Source organism: Magallana gigas, chromosome 10 (genome assembly GCF_963853765.1).
Source record: "Magallana gigas chromosome 10, xbMagGiga1.1, whole genome shotgun sequence".
NCBI classification, from domain to species: domain Eukaryota; kingdom Metazoa; phylum Mollusca; class Bivalvia; order Ostreida; family Ostreidae; genus Magallana; species Magallana gigas.
In genome coordinates, this window is record NC_088862.1 from 16,822,529 (window position 1) to 16,844,897 (window position 22,369).

Sequence of the window (22,369 nt, forward strand, 5' to 3'; positions counted from 1 at the left end):
AGCCGGGTTCTGGGAATTTTTCAACCAACATACCTTGAAGACATATTCCGATCTACCGGTATATCTTTTAAAATTAAGCCTGATACTCGAACAAAAAAATCGCACCAACAATATACCTTATTCAAGTTTTATTCAGTATATTTTTATGGTTTTATATAAAAAAACATCAGGAACGTAATACAGACGTGATTAAAGAAGGATACAATATTATTCCAATTTATAAAATATTGTTTAAGAATTCATTTAATAATAAAATTTTGTCTATATTGGGCATATACAAGTAACTACGATCAAAAATGCGGGCAGGGAAGTTATTTCACAACTGTTTGCTTGTTGTTTTAGATGTGTTTTTTTTAATAATAGTGACATTTTTTCATATAGTTTTCTGATTTACACATCTGCAGAATATACTCTCCTCATATATTGTGTGTTGTGCTACGAGTAAGCAATTAATCGATTGGAACGAATTGCGATCAAATGATTAGCAATTCTGCAGCTGATTGCCATCCTTAGTTAAGAAAGAACGAGTTTGTCTAACAGTTTTAAAAGAATGAAGGAGAATTAAATGGTGAAAAAAATTAAATTAATGTCAGGTTAAAATTCTAATTATGAAAATAACCGTATCGATACTTTCACTTGTCCCCCAAGCTCTTATATGTTGCAAAGAACGAAGTCCTAATTATGAATGGGTTTCATTTAAGATGTTTAATAGCTTATCATTAACAATATGAACGAAAAGTTAGATAACGTCCCTTCTGGTGTAAAGGTGATCATATAAACAAGTCTTTATTTCTTATTTTCACGATAGATATGGCAAGCTTTGACAAAAATAAAGAGATAAGATCCATTCCTCAAACAACAGCAACAAAGTCCTTACATTTCTTTCAGCATTTTGTACATACATGTAGATGCATTCAGAAGATCAAAATGATCAATTTAAATACCCCAATGATACTAAGTATGTTTATAATTGATACACTTACTGAATTTTATGTAACAAAATGTTACATAAATGAATGAAAGATCAATACTAGGCGCCGTTTTTTTTCACCGATTGATTACCCAGTGAAGCCATTGAAATTCCAACCAAATTTCATTGATACCCTCGCGAACCACAATAAACTTGAAATGAGCTATGTGCAATGATTCATTCACCAATGAATTTTAGTTTTCCAAATTGTACAGAGACAAATCTCATTGATACAAGAATATACATGTACTTAATGAACAATTAAGTCCCAACCAGACCCCAAATAACTTTAACTTAATAATACCTGTTCCCGATTCATATCTTTTTTATGGAGAAACATTGAAAGTTCTTACTTTAAAATAAAAATTGCTTTTGACCGAAGGGTGTATCATGACCTTGACGCACGGTCATTTTTGTAAGTCCATGTTCATTGGAAGAAAAAGTACTACTTTGTGTCTGCTTCGTACTCTTCTTATGGAGAAACATAAGAAGTTCTTTTTATTTCATATAAATATTGCTTACGACCCGAGGATGTGTCATGAAATTAACCTAGGGTTAGTTATGCAAGTTCAAGGCCATTGTTTAAAAAAATGCATAATTCCTATCTGGGCCATATCTTGTAATGGAAAATGATTAGACTCAATTTGACTCAAAGATTGTTTGTTTGTAAATATGTCCTGATTTGAGCTTCGGTCATTTGTGCTAGTTCAATGTTACTTTAAGAAAAAGAGGCATATCGATTATTTTCTATCAGAGAAAGACTTCAGTTTTGATATTTTCATTTGTGATCTTGCTCGTAGTATTATTCATACCTCATAGACACGATTTAGTTATATTTCCTTATTTCATATGTCAACATAAAATTTTTTGCATGTTCACATGTTTGATAGACAGATAACTTGCACATAAGGGGTAGAGATATGACACCATACACAAATGTCAAAATTTGAAAACTTCATTTTCACCCTACAAATCTCTAGAATCCATGAGCTTTCGTTGGCGAATCTACAAATCTTTAAAAATTATAAATACTTTAATTACTTTTAAGTATAATCACGAAAAAAAAATTCAATAAGTAAACAATTTGAAGACTTCATTTTTTCCCTACAAAATCTCTAGAATCCAGGAGCTAACAGCCTCAAGGCGGCCACAGACCCCCTGCCTAAAACTGACACCCCCTCTAACTTCAAATCCTATATCCGCCAGGCCCTGCAAGTTGACGTCGACTTAAATTGTTTGACGACATAGTCGGAGATTGGAGTTGAACATCGCATACCGAACTGTACGTCATAATAGCCGATGCTTGGCGGAAAGGGGTGCGTAATAACAATTGACAATTGTTGGAGGGGTGTGTATTTAATTTTATGAACGCGGGTTGACTTATTAACATCAAGAAGGAAAGTGTTAGGCGAGTTTACAATTGGGATACTTTGGATCTAGCAAGTTTAGTTTAAAGTATGCAAATAAATGCGCAAACGCTAGCGTTTTTTAGTTTCAGTTTTATAACACGACAGATTGGTAGTTAATACGTATATTGTATAAGTTAATACATATACTTGTACTTTATTTGACGGTAAACAATGAACGGATTGTGTTCTACGTCTATACGAATAAATGATAAATGCAGTAAACGGGAAAGTTAAAAAGGAGAACCCCTCACTCCCCAATTGCTTTTTAAAATTGCTCCCCAATTGCTTTAAATTCTTATTTGGGACAGTAATAAAAATTTTTAGAGAAATTTGACCTTGGAACAAAATTGTTGCTCGCTCCTCTAAATATATTCAGTAGGAGTTTTGGTTTTTTATTTTAATTTTAAAGAATAGTTAAAAAAAGGACCCCCATGATATTAATGTGTAAACGGTGTTTATTCACACGCTTGCGCGGAACATCTGTTAACTACATGTATGCACATATTTAGTATCATTGTGGTATTTCAAAGTTAATTAGGGTATCATGGGGTTCATTGGGATATCATTTGGTATCATAGGGGTATCATTAGGTATATTTGGGTATCATTGGGGTTCATTGGGGTATCACTGGGGTTCATTGGGGTATCGTTAGGGTTCATTGGGGTAAAAAGACGCACTGCATTACATTAATAATTGTAACATTGCTATTTGTGATAAAAGACATACCACTGCTTCATTTAGAAGCGATTTCTGACCTGAAAAAAAGATAAGAAGGAGTTTTCGGAACATTACCATTCACCTTTATTTGATATAATGTATTAAATTGATTTTATCCTGTTTTCACAGTAATTTTAAAAATGTGGACATTTTAACCTTTTTATCTCAATATTCATATACATGTTTTAGTCTCAAAATTTAGAAGGAGAGTCTACGCTACTTAGACATTCACAAGCTTAAGATTACTGTATACAGGGAAATATTCGCCCCGTTTTATTTTCGCCCCTTTTGCTCTCGTTGACAGTGGGCGAATTTAAGACTGGGCGAATTCCCAGGTGTTAAGTTACCTCTCTTTAAACAAGCCTATGTCTGGGCGAATTCAAGACGGGGTGAAGCCGTTTGCGGGTGAAGTCAGACGAAAATAACACGGAGCGAAAATAACCATGTATACAGTATCTGCTAGCTATATAAAGGTACAGAAAAGTTTTCAGTGAGTTTTCAGTGAATAACATTTTATGAAATGTCATTGTAATACCGAGCTCCATATACCCTGTTTTTGGCTAGAGGAAGCATTTGCCTTGGTCAACATTTAATCCTTTTAAATGAAATAGACAATCCTAAATCTTCATTTTAATCATATTGTACTAAACATATGTTAAGTTCTATTTTCACAATGCTAACTAAAAGTCAAATTTATCTTTTTTTACTATCTTCATTTAACAATCAAATCAATTTCTAATGGAACGATCCTTGTATGGGCAAAATGTTAAGTAATGAGGGCTAAACTGTCTGGCTATTTTTTAGACTTTATTAATCTTCTTTATAAGAAGACCCTTGTATAAAGACGTACACATAGGAAAATATTGAGTTTTTATAATATACTACATTGATTTTTTTCTTTACTAAATAATACTATATTAAGACAGGTAGTCACCATATTGTAACTTGTTTTCTAGATCTGATGGGTAATTTGTTAATCATTCAACCTCCTTAGTACATGTATCATCATTTACTGTATAAAACGAGGCAATGTAAGCTTGAAAAACAATAATCTCACTGTTTGGATAAATAAAAATTTATAAAACTACTCTCAAAATCCTAGGATGTATGCTGACTGTTTTCACAATTATAATTGGTTGGTTGAATTATATTTTTTCAGGAATAATGTATCTCCAAATGTAGGTTTCTTGCTTGGATTCTCTCATCTAATGCTTCACTTTGCGCGACTGTCAACCAGTTTTTCCAGTCGCCAGCTTTTCCTATAAGATGATTAAAGTTTTAATATAAATAAATAGAAAACTTTTTCTTCATACATAATTGTAAAGCACTTTAATTAAGGTATGTTTATTATCGTCATTTTTTTATTGGGGGGGGGGGGGGGCTAACCCACCTACACTCAAAACACAATAAAACTCAAACACTACGGCAAACTCTATATTCTAATTCCTATTCGTTATTTTCTTATCTCTATATAATTACAATATTAATTAAATTTCTATGTACATGTTTATTGTTTCAAAAATGTGAGGGTAGGAGTAATTGACTTTCATACTCGATGCCTCCTCCACCTCAGCTGGGAAATATTTAGTTAGTGTGCAATGCACAGATTATCTAATATTCCCCTCGCAGTTATAAGAAATAATAATTTAAATCTAGGCAATCTAATCGAATTTCTGATTAATTTGAAATACATGTAAATGTAGTAATTCATTTTCCAAAACAAAAAGCTGTCATTCTTTTAATTTCCCAACAATACATTACAAATAAAATAATGAAATCAAATTAAACTCACCTTTTCTGTACATGATATGTTTGTCCCGTACTTCGGTTATCCTGCACATGCTCTCCGGAATGTTATTGTGTTTAAAAGCAGACATAGTTTGAAATTCACATTTGTGAGCGATTTCGTCCATTAATTCTTCACTTGGTTTCAGTTCAAGGAAGTCTGCAATGATTTTAACGTGTCCTCTGAGGTCCTGCAAAATAACTTAAACAGTTGCAAAATATTGTAATTATTTTATAGGTTTTTTTTGCCATCTGCAATTAAATAATAGAACAATTTGCTACAAAACTTGAAATGATTAAAGTATAAGAACACAAGATAAACTAAAATATTATAATAAATTGTACAGTTGTGTATTGGGTATTTTTTTTATTTTCCAAACTTTCTTACTGTTGTCATATCCTAGTCAAAGTTTTGAAAAGATAACTGTTAGGGAATAATTCTGTTCATCCATGTGTTGTCAACTATTGTAAATGTTCTTAAGATTGTTTTTTTTTGTTTCTTGTCTGTTCTTAACCCATGATGACGTTGTGTCACTTTTCGAGATTTACTTTAATAAATGACAATTTGTTTACTTTGTCATTTTTTAACTGACTACAAAAACAATATTGCAGTCGTTTTTGATATGAATATAAACTATTTCCATGTTTCACTTTCAGAATCAAACATATTTTTCTTCCAGGGAACATTATTTCTTTTTATTTTGTAATTTTAATGCAGATTTTATTAATCATCATTGGACTGACTCTAAACGTTTTAACAGTAGTTGTTATTCTTATGAGAAACCTGCAAAAGGTTTTAAATATCCAGTTTACAACATTGCCCAGAATTTTTTGATTGAGTAAACGAGTTAATGACATGCCATGAAATGTTCATATTCTGTTATATGGCAAACATTGTCTATCGGATAGAGAGAATTAATGTTCCCCTATTCATCATTTTATAAGTACATTAAAAGATTTCTTTATTTTATTTTCTACTCCACGACTTATTATGAACGTTGTTTTGCCAACCTTTTTCATGTTCTCGTAACAGATGTTCAGTAATGGGTATTTAACATTTTCTTCTTTGAAATCTGTCCATTCCTTGACGTAATCTATCCAAGAACCTCGATGTACTTTATAAAAAGAAAACAAAGCAATAAAGTTAAAGTCAGAATTAGCTCATGTTTTTCAAAATGATTAGCTATAAACTGTTATTTAGTTAAGAAATATTACATATTATTAAAGTTTAAAATTTGAATGTTTTCCTATATCTACATACAGAGCAGATTCCCTTCTTAGATTAATAAAGTCTAAAAATGGCCTCGACCATCCAGTTCTATTAAATCTCATACTGTTGAAAAAAATTTCTTCCACTGGGACAACAAAAAATGTTCTTCCCAGTCTAAATTTCTTATATCTCACATTTACAGTAACAAGCATTAGTCATAATTTTTTTTTACGCATATTTAATTTTTAACTATTTCCTTTTGCTTTAAATATCATACTAACTGAAAAATTAACTATGCCTATACCTCCCTCACGTACAAAACCTACTTTAATTTTTTTTCTGTTGATATATAGTACTGAATATGTATTAAATATATCTACAATTTAACCCCCCTCTCTCTCTCTCTCTCTCTCTCTCTCTCTCTCTCTCTCTCTCTCTCTCTCTTCAAAACAATTAATAATACACTGGTCTGTGATAAACATTTGGAAGAACACATCAAACTCCATGTCCTTTATGAGCTCTCCTTCTTTGGTCTTCTTCAGGAAGTTAAAATACGAGACGGCAACATCTTTTGGGTTCCTGTAAATGTGAATGATTTTACACCGCCTTTCGATAGAATCTCTGGGCATATGTCGGGGCAAAAGATGGGACACTCGAACCCCATCGGACACCTGCCTGAGTTTCTCGATAGGTAGCCTGTCAATCAAAGGCGGCGATTGTTTAGTGAGCTCTGAACTGTTATTTCTGAGCATGGCCACGATTTCATAACACCAGTGAGTTCCTGTGGTGGGAATGATCATAATTAATATCCATTACATTAAAGAAGTTAAAAACACTGTTACACTATCAACTTTTACTTAATCAAATATCTGATGCTTTGTTCACGAATAAAGGTCAGACGCCACCTATTTTCAGTTATTTTCTTTTTTCCCGTATCTCTTTAATGTAAGATTTCCTTTAAGTATTTCAAAATTATACATGTATTTTCATATTATATTTTTTTATTTGGATATAGAGTCTCAATTAGAAAGATATACTATGACTTTATTGATAAGCATTTAATTGCATATTGTATGCAATTAAAAGAAAATTCGTACATTCAAATTAACGATGTGTGGATCTGAGCATTCTGAAATAGAACATCGAGAGAACAGGGAACTTTAGCGAAAATTGCGTCAATAATTACCATTCAATTTACACAGAAAAACATGCTTCCTTGCTATTGAAAATAAATTAAAAAATATATTAACGTTTATGATAAATTCCATTTTTGATACACAATTTGAAATACCAGAAAAATGGTATTTATCTGGATCATCAATGTGTTTTCTTTAATTCAAAGGAAATAAATACGTTTCTAATCCTAATGGTTTAGATACTATTATATTTTTTAACTCGCTCAGGACAGTGTGCAAATTGTTGCGAAGGACTTAATTGTTATTTTAATAGATTTGATTTTTATCTATCATATATTTTTGGTATCAAAATAAAAAAAATGTTTTGTTGATTTTCTGTTATCAACGTATCCATCAGTTCTTGTTGATTGCCATATGCAGATTCAAATTAAACATAGATTTGCATCACCTACCACGAAACGAACATTTATCTATATTTCTTTGGGAATAAAGAAATTTATCTTCTTGTACCACTAATATAAGCATTCTAAATATTGATTGCAACAAATCTCGACAAACATCAATTATGATGAACAAGTGTAGCGTAAATTAAATCATGTCATACACAATATAAGTACATGTACATACAAGGATAATCATAAAAGAATTATAACATAGACTGACCAGATTTTGGATATGCTACAACAAAGACATCACTCTCCTTGAAAGTCATTCCATTGAGTTCTCTCAGTTGATTGGCAATGTTTCCAAATATAATTGCAGGAAAGCGAGTTCCATCATACTCAACAGCACGAAACACTACTTTCCCTGTCGGATCTTTCAAGTCCCGTTCAGTCATTATAGTTGGAAGCAAATTATCCTCAAAATAAATGCTTCGTCAACGATATATCTATGCTTTTGGAGTGTAAAGCCTGAAAAATATTGTTACATAAAAAAAAACAATCCCGCCTTCTCGCATTGCTGGGTTTTAACACAGGGTGTTTCGAAATATGTTTATGTTTGAATTCACTTTCCATCCGACGCTTAAAAATAAAGAACTTGTTTTAATTTTTCGGAATTGTTTCTCCTTTCCAATTTAGCAGCCAGTAGAAAGCCGAGTGGCATCCTACCAAGCTATTCCCCAACTTAATCATATTTACAATCAGAGGAAATCTCTGTGTGAAAATATATAAGATGGTAATTATTTGGCAACATTTTAACCCATCTTTCCTCAATTGGGTATTGTCTTTAATCATCTTTAATTATCATTTATAAATTGCTTCTTCTTTTCAAAAAAACTTTAAACATTTAGCTTTTATACTCTTAATTAGGTGCTTTTTCATTTTTATATAATCATGTGAAAGAAAAGAAATCCTTAAATAGCAAAAGTTCTTCTAATTAAAAAAAAATTAAATGTTTATTTCATTAAATGTAGAACACACAGAGGTGTAAGGAATATTATGTAAGAGGATTCAACAGCGAAGTGCTTTCTGTGTGTTAAAACTTGAAAGTTAAGTAATCGATTCAGAAATCACAACAAATCACAAAAGATGGACATTTGCAGTCAGAAATTGCATCCAAAGAACACCACCCCAATGTATTTGTAGTTCGGTAATTAAGCTGAACATAGGAATTCTCTTCTTGGCGATAATACACACCGATTTTACCCCCCCCCCCCCCCCCCCCCAAAAAAAAAAAAAAGAAAAAAAAGAAATGGGCAACTTAATTATGAATAAGATATAATATTGAAAAGCAAAGAAACGTTTAAATTTACCTATTTACCTCGTTAAATGTCTCATCTGTTTACAAAAATCTTTAAAATCAAAATATTATATCAGGAAACAATTCATATCATGGCTTTGCATAATTTATCTTCGTGTACTCCTTAAAGAATCACACAACATTGAAATAGTGTATGCTACAGCATGTTATACCGGTATGCAAGCATTATCTCAATTTGATCACTGCGGCTTATGTTTATTCTGTTTTATCATTGAATAAAAGATATGTACAAGTATAAAGGACAATCTAATGATATATGCACATTGTAAGATTTTTTAATCTGCATATACGTAGCAGCCAAGGCTTATAGAAAACCCTGCATTGATTGCATTGGGAATTCACACACGAACACACAAAACTACAAAAGTTCAATTGCAAATTATGGGCTTATCGTGGTTATAAAAGTGTTTCCTTCTCAACTTTGACAATAGTGAAAATCCCCCAGAATTTAGGTATAATATATCACATGACTTAAAATTGTATAAAATCCTATTAAGACTTACCTTTTTACGGAATGTTTATCATGCAATTATAAAATCAAGCATTGTTCAGAATACAACGAATGAAAATGATAACAATTAGACGCCCTTACCATAAACATAAACAGATCAGTCTTTATTATACGAGGCCGCCTCCTGCCGGACGTTGAATTTTTAAATGGGTCAAGGTTGTATCACTTAAGATGGAGGACAACTGTTAAAATGTTTACTTAAAATTTTCATTATGTCTCATATATCAAAAATAGTCAAAACCTTTTTTCTTTTGGTGTGTAATGATTTGCCATTGGGAAAAAATAACTAGTTATTAGTAGAGACACGCTGTCTTTCATGCAATATTATTTTTGCTGTTAAATAGGTGATGATATTGGAAACGTGATGAAGTAGATACACGTGATGCAAACCATGACAGGCAGACGTATTTTTAGAAAGGTGATATTGATATTGAAAAAAGATAAAAAAAAAACAAAAACAAAAACAAAAAACAAAAAAGAAAGAAAAAGAAAGAAAAAATAAAAAAAAATTAACGTGAGCAGACGGGAGTGTGGTGGTGTGCATGATAAAAAAAAAAGACAGATAAGAATTTTTTTTTACATTTCAAAATTTTGAAACTTTGATTTTTAAATTTAGAGATTTTTTTGTTTACTATGAAAGAAATTAACGCGCTTATTTTTGACCATATGCAAAATAGCACGTAAGCACGTAGGAAACGTGATGAAGTAGAGATACGTGATGCAAACCATGGCAGACGGACATAGTTTTTTGAAAGGTGATAATGATATTGAAAAAAAGAAAAGAAAAAAAAGACATATGAGAAAAGACTGAAATCAGACATTTCACATTCTCCTTGAGATATAGTATATGGTTTTGTAAAGCTTATAAAGAAAACATATCTTTTACTAAATTCAAAAAATACTAAATTAAAAATACCCCCACCTAATCCCAATATATGTGTACAGTATGATGAAAAAAAAAACCCCAGATGTGGCTGTAACATTGGGAATTGATATAAAAATAAGCACAGTTTTTAGAATATCTTTTACAATCTTCCAATTAAATCATATTTGTAAAGCTGGATCCAAGCATGGGAAATTGTCCAAAACGCTTGTGATATTGCTGAAAGCAAAATTAAATGAAAAAATATTACAAGTATTTACTGATGACGTCATTTATATTACTATTGAAATATGGGTATAACTTGCCGTTTAATGTGCTTAAAATTCACCGCTTGCAAATAAAAAAATACTTTTATTAAATATTCAAAATGTAATCTTAAAATTCATTTCCTCTTAACTCTTAATGTCAAAATCTTATGCACATTTTAAATTAATGCCATTGAGCGTCCAAAAATTGGAAATCAATACAAGTTTTAGATTGAAAATTTTGTTTGATTAATCGTTTGATATTAATCATGTATATTGCATACGTTTGTTTTACCCGTATTCATGTTACCATGTATACAATGAAAAGCACAGTAAAAGAGTACCACGGATATACTGTGGTTTCATCAATATTCGTTGAATACCAATTTTCGTGGATTTCGTTGTTAAGTTGATCCACGAAATTAAATGTTTATTGAAGTTCAATTTCCATTTACATTTTGTATTGATTGGATCATTGGCCACGAAATTACGTATCCTTGAAACTGTGGTTTTTAGAAAATCCACGAAAATTGATACCCATGAAAATTAATGAAACCACAGTAATCTTTATAAAAAGTTCAGGTTATATATAGGAAGGTTCTGTTCATGTTTGCAAGCACTATCTAGGTTACTTGTACGTGTATTACCATGTGGTCTAGGCTCTCTTACATGTAAGGTGACTGGATGGCCTCCTTTTGAAGAAGAGCTTTGTATAAAGATATACTTGTACTGTACCAGTTATCGGCTAAAACCAGTTATCGGCTAAACTGAGAGTTCGGGTTTAAAGCACGTATCAATCCAAGATTTTTTAATTCAGTCGTCTGTTTCGAATAAAGAAAAGTATATTTGCTTGGTAACTTTCTTGAATATGTTTTATACATGAGCTTAAACGATCATTGTTTACCGCTGAGTTTACATCTTTGCACTTTCAGCAGTGAGGGAAGTGACGTAATAAGTTAAAAGTAGAATATAACTCCTTTGTGATACGTTATTATATCCTTTCTATGATTTCACATATAAAATCAATACATTTAACATGTATAAACAAAAGGAATTCACAAATTTCCGACAGATTCGTAGCGCAATTGAACGCCTGATTGCATAATTATGCTTTGAATAGTCTACGATTTGGTGTATTACCGTCTGATAATAAACGAATAATTTTATGAGTTTTGTTTATAATGTATCATGACCCCGACTACTTTAGTCTGACCCCACAAGGGGCATAATTCAAACTATATTTAGTAGAGTATAAAATCGACATGAACACGGACTTTACTATGTTATTATCACGAAGCCGATAACTGGTACAGTAAATCGTAAAAACTCGGCAAAATCGGGGCGCGCTAAAAAGCACAAAAAGATGTTTTGGGTTCTAAATAATGATGTAAACTAACAGATTGATAAATAAGGAGTTCACTTTTAAAAGTATGTCAAGTTTCATCCAAAAATATCAAGAAATGAGGAATTACGAAAAGAAAACGTTAAATTTTAGCCGATAACTGGTACAGTGCCAGTAGTAAATTCCAAAGTTATAAAGCTAAAATATTTGGATTTTTTCTTTACTAATTGTTACTTTTTGGACAAAACTACAAGTAGCATATGTCAAAGTTTAAAGCAATATGAGCTGCAATTTTCAGGCTGAATTTTTTTTATAAAGAAAAATGATTTTTTCAAATCTCATTTATCATAAAAGTTTAAGTTACAGGCAGACTTATCACACTAGCGGGTTTTTGCAGCAAAATAAAGATCTAAAAATACAGGTCATATTGCTTTAAGGAAAATTTGATGGTTAATTTGTTGAACACACAGCCTCTTTAAAAATATTAAAATTGAGATTTTATTACGATGTTAGAATGATCTAAGCCGTACCTTGATGAGATTTAACTTTTGTCAATGTTTGTACATTTGCACAATTTGTTGAATCAGAAAACGTCATATCCTCCAAGGTTGCATTCATAACAGTAAGTAGAAATCTTTATTTCCTTATTCTTATTTTAATAATTCCTTGTGTTTAATAAACTCCTTTCATTATTCCAATCATAAAAACGAAACCGAGATTCAATTAAAGTTAAAACTGTGATAAACTATTGTACGGAGTGGTTTTATATCTAGATAAAACTGGTATATAAACGCATTGTTTCTATTTCACTATTATTACTGGTTTGTTAATAAAGACACGAAAAACATTCTCCTAAGGAAACCCGTCATTGTAATGTTAATTGTTATCAAAATCAGTTTGTATTCGTTTAAAAAGAATAAGTATAAATTATGAAAGACATCAGGTTACTTCCATAGAGAGATTAATTCCGTGGAAAAAAAACCCAGAAAAAAACCCCTTTACATATTCAAAACAGAGCTATCATGTATATGTACTATAAAAATTATCAATACATTATTTGCTTGCATCTTTATTGTTATGGACTTTTCTTTTTTATTTTGTAATTATCGTCCTTTAATTGTGTAAACTGTGAAATTGTATAGATGTCGCTTTATGTTGTCACGTGATGATTGTCTATATAAATGCCGATTATGATGACTTTAAGAGTCTTTGGTTTGATCAGCTCTAAATAAGAGCTGGAGTTTCCTGAATAAGGAAAACTGAAACAAGTCCTGAATAAGGCATGGTCATTAGCCCGAACAAGGCTACGACTATATGACCTACAACTTCTTAGCCTGAATAAGGCTTCAGCTATTTTTATACAGTTCATTTTGATAGACTTCTAATAAATTCATTATCAACAACTTGTTCTCTCAAATTTATTCAGCAAGAAATGTAAAGATTAAGAACCATATAAATGAAAAAAACGAAAATATGAAGAAAAAAAAATTAACAATCATCTTTCACATGTACCTTCATTGTTTCTAAAAATATCATACATGTTTCCAAAGACCCGTTAATTACCAGATGCATGTAATTTGAAAGATGTATCTATTTATTCATCATATATGTTACAAAGCACATTTATTTGACAACAGTGGGAAAGAAGCTTTAGACAGATGACGTCATATAAAAATGTTAATGAGTACCATTCTAATCAGTTAACAAAACTTGTTAATTAATTCCCATACATTTAAATAAATTACGCAACTGTTTTTTACCAACGTGGTGATAATTGCATAGATGAAGTCTGAAGATGATTTTTCATCAGATTTTTCTATCAGGTACATGTACGAACTATTCAAATTTTGAACAGTTTTCTCTTCTTTAACTTTATTTCAACATCTAAAGTGTCATGTTTTGAACGATGTGAGATCTGGCACATATTATTGAAAACGAATAAAGAACATTTGAATTTAGTTATTAACGCAAGGTATTGAACGTAAATTGGTATAACTCTTTAAAAAGTTATTCCTTCTTCTGATAACTGCAAATAACCTCAGCATACACATATCATAGAATGCGAAATACTCTTACTTCGTTTGACTTGTATATAAGCCAAATGCTCTTAGATTTGGAAAACAGACTGCTGTATTTCATATCATATTTTTTCAATTTTTTTTTAATCAGAGAAAAAGTTAAACAGTTTTCATTTTCATATATGCTTTGCAAAAGAACACCGTTTTACATATGTACCACTTAAGACAATACGGAGAATCCGAAGAATGATTTATGTAAAACTGAAAGAATCATTATAAAAAGGTAATGCTGCGAAATATCTGTAGTAAGTTACAGATGCTAAAACAGTCAGTTTTGTAGCCTTTATGCGATAACATTAAAAAAATAAAAGATCAGAGTTTAAGTGAAAAATAAAAAAAATAAAAAGGATGTATATTTAAACGTAAAAAGAAAAAATAAAAGTATAAAATTAAAAAAAAAAATGATATCAATTCTATTTAAGGTAGTACGAAACACCCCTGAAATTAATTATTTGAAATATTTTCTCAAATACACAAAATAATGACTTAATATTATGTAAAAATTAATTTCAGACCATTATCTTAAGAAAAAAATATAAACCATACCCATCAATTACTTAAGGCCAAATAAATTTAGGATACAACGCATTTCGAATATTTTGAAACATTCATTTGGATGGTGTTCATATGATTTTTGTGCAATTTAGCCTTATATCATTTAAAATTGCGTAACTTGTGTTCTGTTCATAGTAAAAACCTGGAATTTGGACACAACCACCACCAGTGTATAGGTTTTATGTCAAACAAATTTCAAGGTCATATCAACAGGTCAAAGATCAAATATGATGACGTCATCTAGGATTTTTATCAATTTATACCTCTGTCAAACATACTTAAACCTTAATTAATCTAAAACCAATGGTTCAATTTTCTTTATTTTGATATATTTTAATTAAAGGGTCATGACAATCAAACTGTTAAATTTTATTCAAATTTGAATTATACATTTTCTTTTTAGATACCGTTAAGTGCTGCAAATTTTCGTCTTAAAAGAGTATTCACAAGCACTAGTTTTACATTATATCGCATGAAAAATTATCTTAAGCTACCAATTAGAATTTATTTCAGTATCTTTAACTAACAAGAAGGTATTCTGTTTAATAAGCAGCACAAATATTTGTAATATCTTGAAAAATAACTTAATGGCATAGAAAATTATAACAATGACTATTTCGTTTTACACTCCACTGAAAGGAGGTTCCAATGGTAGGTTTGGGGCAATGTGGGCAAAAATTGTGAGGTCGGATTTTTTTTTCAAATTTTACGTATTGTAAGATTTTATTCTAAAGAAAATAATATAAAAATTTCAGAAAAATTGAATGATAGGAAAAATTTTGCTTATCTGTTTTGTACTACCTTAAATATCAAAGATTTATAAAGACGTTTGGCAACACATAAACACCAATTTTTCGTAATATTTTATAAATGAATACACATTGGAGCCTTTTTTTTTCCTTATCAAAGTCTATCAAACTGTGAAGTATAAGGAAAAATAAGTACAAGAAGATAACCACATATATGTTATCCGCTTCTTTAATAAAATTGTAGGTGGTGGAAAGCCTTCCTTATTATTTCATTGCTTACTCATTGAATTTTGATAAACGTCCCCCAAGGTTACAATTTTAGAACAAAGTAATAGGTGGAAACCATTCCTCTATTCAAAATCTCATTGTGCCTCTTTAATGTACCAATATCATGAAGCAGATTATATACACGAAGCCGAGATTGAATAATTTGTCATTAGCACAACATCATCAAACATGCATGCATTGCTTATTCATTGAATTTTGATAAACGTCCCCAAAGGTTACAATTTTAGAACAAAGTAGTAGGTGGAAACCATTCCTCTATTCAAAATCCCATTGTGCTTCTTTAATGTACCAATATCATGAAACAGATTATATGCACAAAGCCGAGATTGGATAATTTGTCATTAGCACAACATCATCAAACATGCATATAATTTTTAAAACTGTTAATAAGCCTGGTTATACATATACATTGTATTGGTTAATATCTTGAGACATGAAAACGTCGCTGTCCCCTACCTCCCCAGTTTTTTTTTCAGTTGATTTGAAGTTATCCCATTAGGTTTGCCTTTGTTTATATTTGAATAACAAGTATAAAATGTTAAAATATCATATTGTTAAGGTGTGTTGATATCCCAGGAAAGGTAAACTATGTGTACGAAAAAACCTCTACAAAATTTAAACACAGGTATCATCCACTATATCCATTCTCTAGAAACTTTTTGCATTCACAGTTATTTTAAATACAGCAAGAAAAATAAACGAAGAATTAGATAAATAAAAATTAAAACAAAAATGAAACAACTTTAAAAATTACGAACAAGTGACGTCATATTAAAGACGACAATAGCCGTTATTCCGGTCAATGCAAGGTTTTTATACGAAAACTAATGATTCATTACCACATATGAAGATTGTTTCCGCTTTTTTTTTATTTTAGTTACCATCTGGTGTTAATTAAAGATATGTAATATGACGATAATGTGCTATCTTAATTTTTTTACAGATGAAAATTATGTTAAGTGAATAAATTTCTCTAACATTTATTCCATTTGGCCTTCAAAGGTGTCAAAAATAAATAACCCAGAAATAATATAGCGGCAATCTATTGATAAATACAGTTCATCTTTTTGACCAGAATTGAAATCATTGTAGCAAAACTTTTTAATCTGTTAGTATGTAAAAAAGAACAACATGAGAATTGATAGTTATATAAAAAATAAATGATAAATACCAACTAGCCACAAATACAACCTTATAAAAGTAAATTTCTGGATTCAAGCTAATCACCGTATATAAAACGTAAAAATTGTTATTTCTGTTTTTCTTTAATTTGTGTTTTCACTTTAAAAAATCATGAAATACAATGCAGATTTCATCTTGGTAGAATTGCCCAAATCAAATTGTTTCTGTAGCCTTGTTTCACCAATGAAATACATTTTTTGCACTACAAATTTCACAAACAAAACAACTATCAAACATTTAAGAAGTTTAAGAATAAATAGAAGGTTCGGCAGACACACACCCCTAAAAAAATAAAACAAAGCAAAACCAAAAGAAAGAAAAAAACCCTCACGCTAACTTTTTTACGGCGCATATTAGTTAATTTTATAACCCTCATATTATTTTGATATTATTAAAAAATTAAGTAAATTTAACAATATGGAGATTCTAAAACGATTGTAAGAAATTTAAAGATTTCATAAAACACATTTTTCTTGTCATTTTAAAAACCAGGGATGAACATTTTTCAAACTTTCGTACAATTTGAAACAGAACAGCATCGTCATGCCCCCCTCCCCCCAAAACACCCACGAAATCAGGAAAGAGCAGCTGGTAGAAACCCTTCCTTTAAATGCCAACAATACCTTACTTTGGTTATCTCACTATGGTTATCATACATATCGCAATCTTAAAATCAGGATTCGTCGAAAGAAACACAGAATTATGAAAAACATGTATACAACGCGTTAAACTGTTTATAAGTATTATTAAATATCTAGATTCGGCTGGCTTAAACAAACATAATGTTATCAAGAAATGAAAAACTGTGAATGTCGATGGGTTATTAGGTTATCTCAATCAGATTTTATTTGTTGCTGTTTAAGGAATGGTGCTGAAGCTTTCAAAGTGTGAAATCTGTGGTGTGGTAACAGCCGGGCCAGGTTAATGTTTTAACTTATGTTAACCTTAACATAATTGAATCACACGTTCGTTAACTTTGACAACTTCGTTCCAATATATATTTTTTATTTTGCTAATTTTTAAATACATAACTTCACAATCTAAGTAAAAACTGTACTGAGTCTATTGTTATTTGACAATCAGTCCAATATACAAAAGTATATCTCTGGATTCGAACTAATCAACGTATTTTAAAACGTATAGATGAATATTTCTGTTTTGCGTAACTATTTTTACTTTAGAAAACTAAGAATTAAAATACAGACTTCATCTTTGTAGAATTTTCCAAATTAAATTGTTTCTGTAGCCTTAATAAACAAATGAAATGCCTTTTTTAATTACAAATTTAACACACAATTCAATTATTGAAAAATTTAACGAGGTAAAAAATATATTGAAGGTTCGGTAGACAAAATAAAAAACAACCAATAACAGAAAAAAAATCCCCTCTCCCAAGTAAAAACCAGAACCCCCGGAAGTAATTAAAAATCATTAGTTAATTATTTAATTCTCACGCTTACTTTTCCATCTCGAAATCATGTAATTTGATAACACTCAGCTCATTTGTGTCTTAAAAAAATATGAAATTGAGGAAAAATAATATCAAATTTTTAAAATGGTTGTAAAAATAATAAAAGATATCATAGAACATTTTTGACCTTGTCATTCTGATAGCAAGGAAAAAAATTATCAAACATTCGTACAATTTGAAACAGCATCGCCATAACCCCCCCCCCCCCCCCGAACCACGAAATCAGGACAAACCAGTAGGTGGAAACAATGCCTTGCTTTGGTTACCACAGTATGTTACTTATACATATCACAAACGTCAAACCAAGATTCGTCGAAATATACAGAGAACTAGGAAAACATGAATCCTACGGGTTAAACTGTCAATAAGTACATGTCAAATTTCTCGACTCAACTGGTTCAAACAAACATGGATGTTATCAAGAAATGAAAAACTGTGAATGTCGATGGGTTGTGGCACAGGATAAATCTGTGTCATTCAGTCAACTGAATGTTAACTGAAAGGTCTGAAAAGGTGACTTAATGCCAGAGCTATGCCATTCAGTCATCTTTCAGTTACATTTCAATCACCTTTCAGTTAACTGAATGGCACAGTTTCATCCTGTGTGGGTTATCTTAATCAGATTTTATTTGTTGGTATTAAAGGAATAGTGTCAACGGTTTAAAAGTGTGTAATATATTGTGTGGTTACAGCCTGTGCAAGGTAATGTTTTAATTTATATTAACCTTAACATAGTTGAATCAAAGGTTCGTTTACTATGAAAACAAATTGCTAATATTTGGTGTGTTTTTTTTGCTAATATTTAAATACAGTACGTCACTATCTAAGTAAAATCTGTATTTAGTCTATACGAATATTAATTATAGTTATCCGACAATCAGACCTATGTACCAATTTCTCAGCAATCACATGTACATAATTCAGCTGAAATCAATCAGGTAATCTTTAAAAAAATTAAATCTGCATTGACAATCTGGACAGGAAAAATAATTTGAGCTCTTTTTCAGTTTCAAATTGTAATAAGAAATAATATGGTTTAAAAATTTTAAGAACAACTGTTGATTGATATATCAGCCGACCGATACTATCATACAAGTATCCCCCGATACCAAACAACTGTTGAAACAGCGATCGTAAAGCTCTAAGAGAAGATATGCTTCTTTGACAGAAAAGTATGTGGATACCTCTCATAATATTTCTAAAAAAACTTCGTAATATTGCATGTATCTTATTTTTTTTTTTTTTCAGCATTGATTAATAATCAATTTATCAATCAGATTATGGTTGCCAAAGAGAGGCCAAAGACTTCCTGCAGGTAACACAAAAAATTAAACATACCTACAATATATTAATAGGTTAAAATTAAGTTCGGATCATATATCTAGATGCCAGCTGAATCATTTTCATTGAACAAAGTTCAGGAAATGTCGATGATATATCAGTATGCATTTGTTACACATGGTAAAATAGGAAGTATACTGATATGAAATCATAATTATGTAATTTTATAGATAGATCTAACCCAGGGGAGCGTTACATGTTTTCAACGAGAGGAAGATAGAGATCGCCGATCTTCAAATACGACTATTCGTAATGTAGAAAAACAGTGTTTATATATATATATATATATATATATATATATATATATATATATATATATATATATATATATATATATATATATATATATATTTATATTGTTTATTGTTAGGTCATTGTTTATAGAAGCAAAGAAAAAGAAATAGTTATTAACACATGAGCATAGATAAAAACCCGCAACAGTTATACCGTAAATAAGGTTCCACTTTAATACTGCGTAATTTTCGAAAACCATTTCTTGCTGCTTGTTGTAGCAAAACCGCAAAATGTGTTTTAAAATACGACCCTGGCTATATCATTGAACATAAACAACTTAAAACATGTAGCTTATTGTTCATGCAAAGGTTTTTTTTTTATATCATTGACCCTTAATAACTAAATAGGTCATTGTTCATGCAAAGGATATTGCAAGAGAAATACATTTCTTGATTTAGATTTTTCTTTATATGAATCATTGATATTATTTGTCTTTTACGTTGATAGTTGTGTCGTTCATTATAACACGTGATGATGTCTTCATATTTAGGCATAAGATCTGGCTTGAAAATAAGGAGAATTTTAAGTGGCTTTTTTCTTGTCATGTTAAAAAAAATCATTTTTAAAGTTTACTAACTTTTAGTATGTACTAATGGAAAATTGAACTTTAGATATAATACAATGATTAAAACAAGTCCAGTTGATTTGTTTTGTTTTTTAATCAAGATAATAACAAATACATGTTGCTTTGAATTTATGCATATTTATGTTTATTTTCAATTAATAAACACATTCGCATCGATTGCTGCTTGAACAGTGGACAAGCCTACATGCCTCTCCTAAATCCGAGATGGAAAACCCATCACAGTCCTTGATACTTCTGCATGACCCTTAAGAATACAAAGAAGAAGAAAAATATCAATAACGGGCTCTTAGGCCACGTCGCGCACATGAGCAACAATCGACCACGACTATAGAACTGATAAAAAAGAATCCATAGCATTTCACTTTGTATATAAACTAATATACTTTATGTGTGTTTTGTGGTTGTAATGCTAAACAAAAATGTCATATTTGCAGATTTAAACAGTTTAAATTTTGTTTTGTATATTTTTTTATCATGAAAATCAGGGACCGCGGGGTGGATGTCGGGAGGAAGTGGTCTGATGAAATGACCGTTGGAACCGCTGTCTGGCGTATATTTAATTTGGCATAAGGAAAAAATTAAACGAATGAGGTAATAAGAGTTTTTAATTTTTAAGATGTATTCATTCTGTTTTTTACTGTAATATTTTATTGTGGTTTTAAAAAGGAAATAAATAAACTACGTTAAAAATAATTATGTCAATGTTTTTTAATGGAAATTTTCAAACCTGTCTTCATTGTAATTATGTTAAGTATTTTGTATCAAATAAAACGTAAGAGTTTAACGATAATCACCCAAATATCATTTTTGATTGAAAGTCAAACGTTTAGCATTTTGCTCTGATAGCCTAACCCATTAACATATTTCAATATTTATCTTATGTAAATTACTTTATTTTGTAATATATTTGATTTTTCAAGAAAGCATTGTTAAATAAGGCGTTAAAATCTCGACCCAGATACGTTTTTGTACGCATTTTCAAAGAGTCGTACTTTCAGGAAATATGTGTGAATAAAATCATCATATTACTTTTGTACTTACTTCCAACTTGTGCTGGTTCTTCTTCATTCCAGAATTTTTCATCCGCCTGAAAAGAATCAACCTTGGTCCCATCTTTAGCCTTTATTCGTACTAAGTGAGACAATTGACGGTTTGATAAAGTGATGGATTATATCAAAATGTTTGAAGAAGTTTTGTTATTTTACATTAAAGTCTTCATTTATATCCAAACTGTGAAATGAATTTACTAAATTTTAATCGTTATTAGAATATATTTAAAAAAAAAAATCTAAACGATTGTTTTTTTCAGCATTGCATGAAATCGCTTTTCAACGAAAACTTTTCTACATACTTACTTAAACAGGAGATATTAGATATAAGAAAAGCTAACAGCAGAATTCTCCAACAGCACATGTTGACTGGCGGAATGCTCACGATAACGTAAAGAATAAGATGATTTTTTTTTTATAAAGTAGATACAAGAAAGCACATCAAACATCAATTAAAATTGATTAAACCAAATGCTTTTTTCTATCAAAGGACAGCTGTCTTTCACATAAACAACTGACGCAAAGTGATATCTTTCTAAAGAATCACGAAATCATTGATCAAATGTAAATCTTTTTCAGTTTAACAAAGACATAGGTTTAGATGATTATGTACATAATTGTATGGTGATCAGTTTTCAACAGAGAGAAGTCTTTCTTTACATTAATTTTGAAAGAAATGTTAGAAAAGTCGATATATTTCATTTTGACTTTGTATGGCTTTTGGAAACATGATGTGGCATGCAGTGTCAAATATTGATAATATGGGTTAACTGCATTAAGTGCATGAATACACCATTTATTGTACGC

General features: G+C 30.4%; 1 protein-coding gene and 1 long non-coding RNA gene across 3 annotated transcripts; both read right to left on the reverse strand.

Annotated features, from left to right (window-relative positions):
* Positions 1–4,228: 4,228 nt before the first annotated feature.
* On the reverse strand, positions 4,229–9,710 carry LOC105336931 (sulfotransferase 2A1). 2 transcript variants are annotated; one of them, XM_011441429.4, is made up of 6 exons: positions 9,581–9,710; positions 7,891–8,138; positions 6,555–6,872; positions 5,893–5,996; positions 4,889–5,072; positions 4,229–4,355 (listed from the first exon to the last, which is right to left on the reverse strand). In XM_011441429.4, the coding sequence occupies exons 2-6, from the start codon at positions 8,063–8,065 to the stop codon at positions 4,252–4,254; spliced, it is 885 nt and encodes a 294-aa protein (XP_011439731.3). In that variant the 5' UTR covers positions 8,066–8,138; positions 9,581–9,710; the 3' UTR covers positions 4,229–4,251. The 2 variants fall into 2 exon arrangements, with proteins under 2 accessions (XP_011439731.3, XP_011439730.3); XM_011441428.4 differs by having other exon boundaries at positions 9,492–9,620.
* Positions 9,711–20,567: 10,857 nt separating this feature from the next.
* LOC136272299 (uncharacterized) lies at positions 20,568–22,020 on the reverse strand. The gene is made up of 3 exons (XR_010710269.1): positions 21,869–22,020; positions 21,555–21,644; positions 20,568–20,757 (listed from the first exon to the last, which is right to left on the reverse strand). It is a non-coding gene; the product is annotated as an uncharacterized lncRNA (long non-coding RNA).
* Positions 22,021–22,369: the final 349 nt, after the last annotated feature.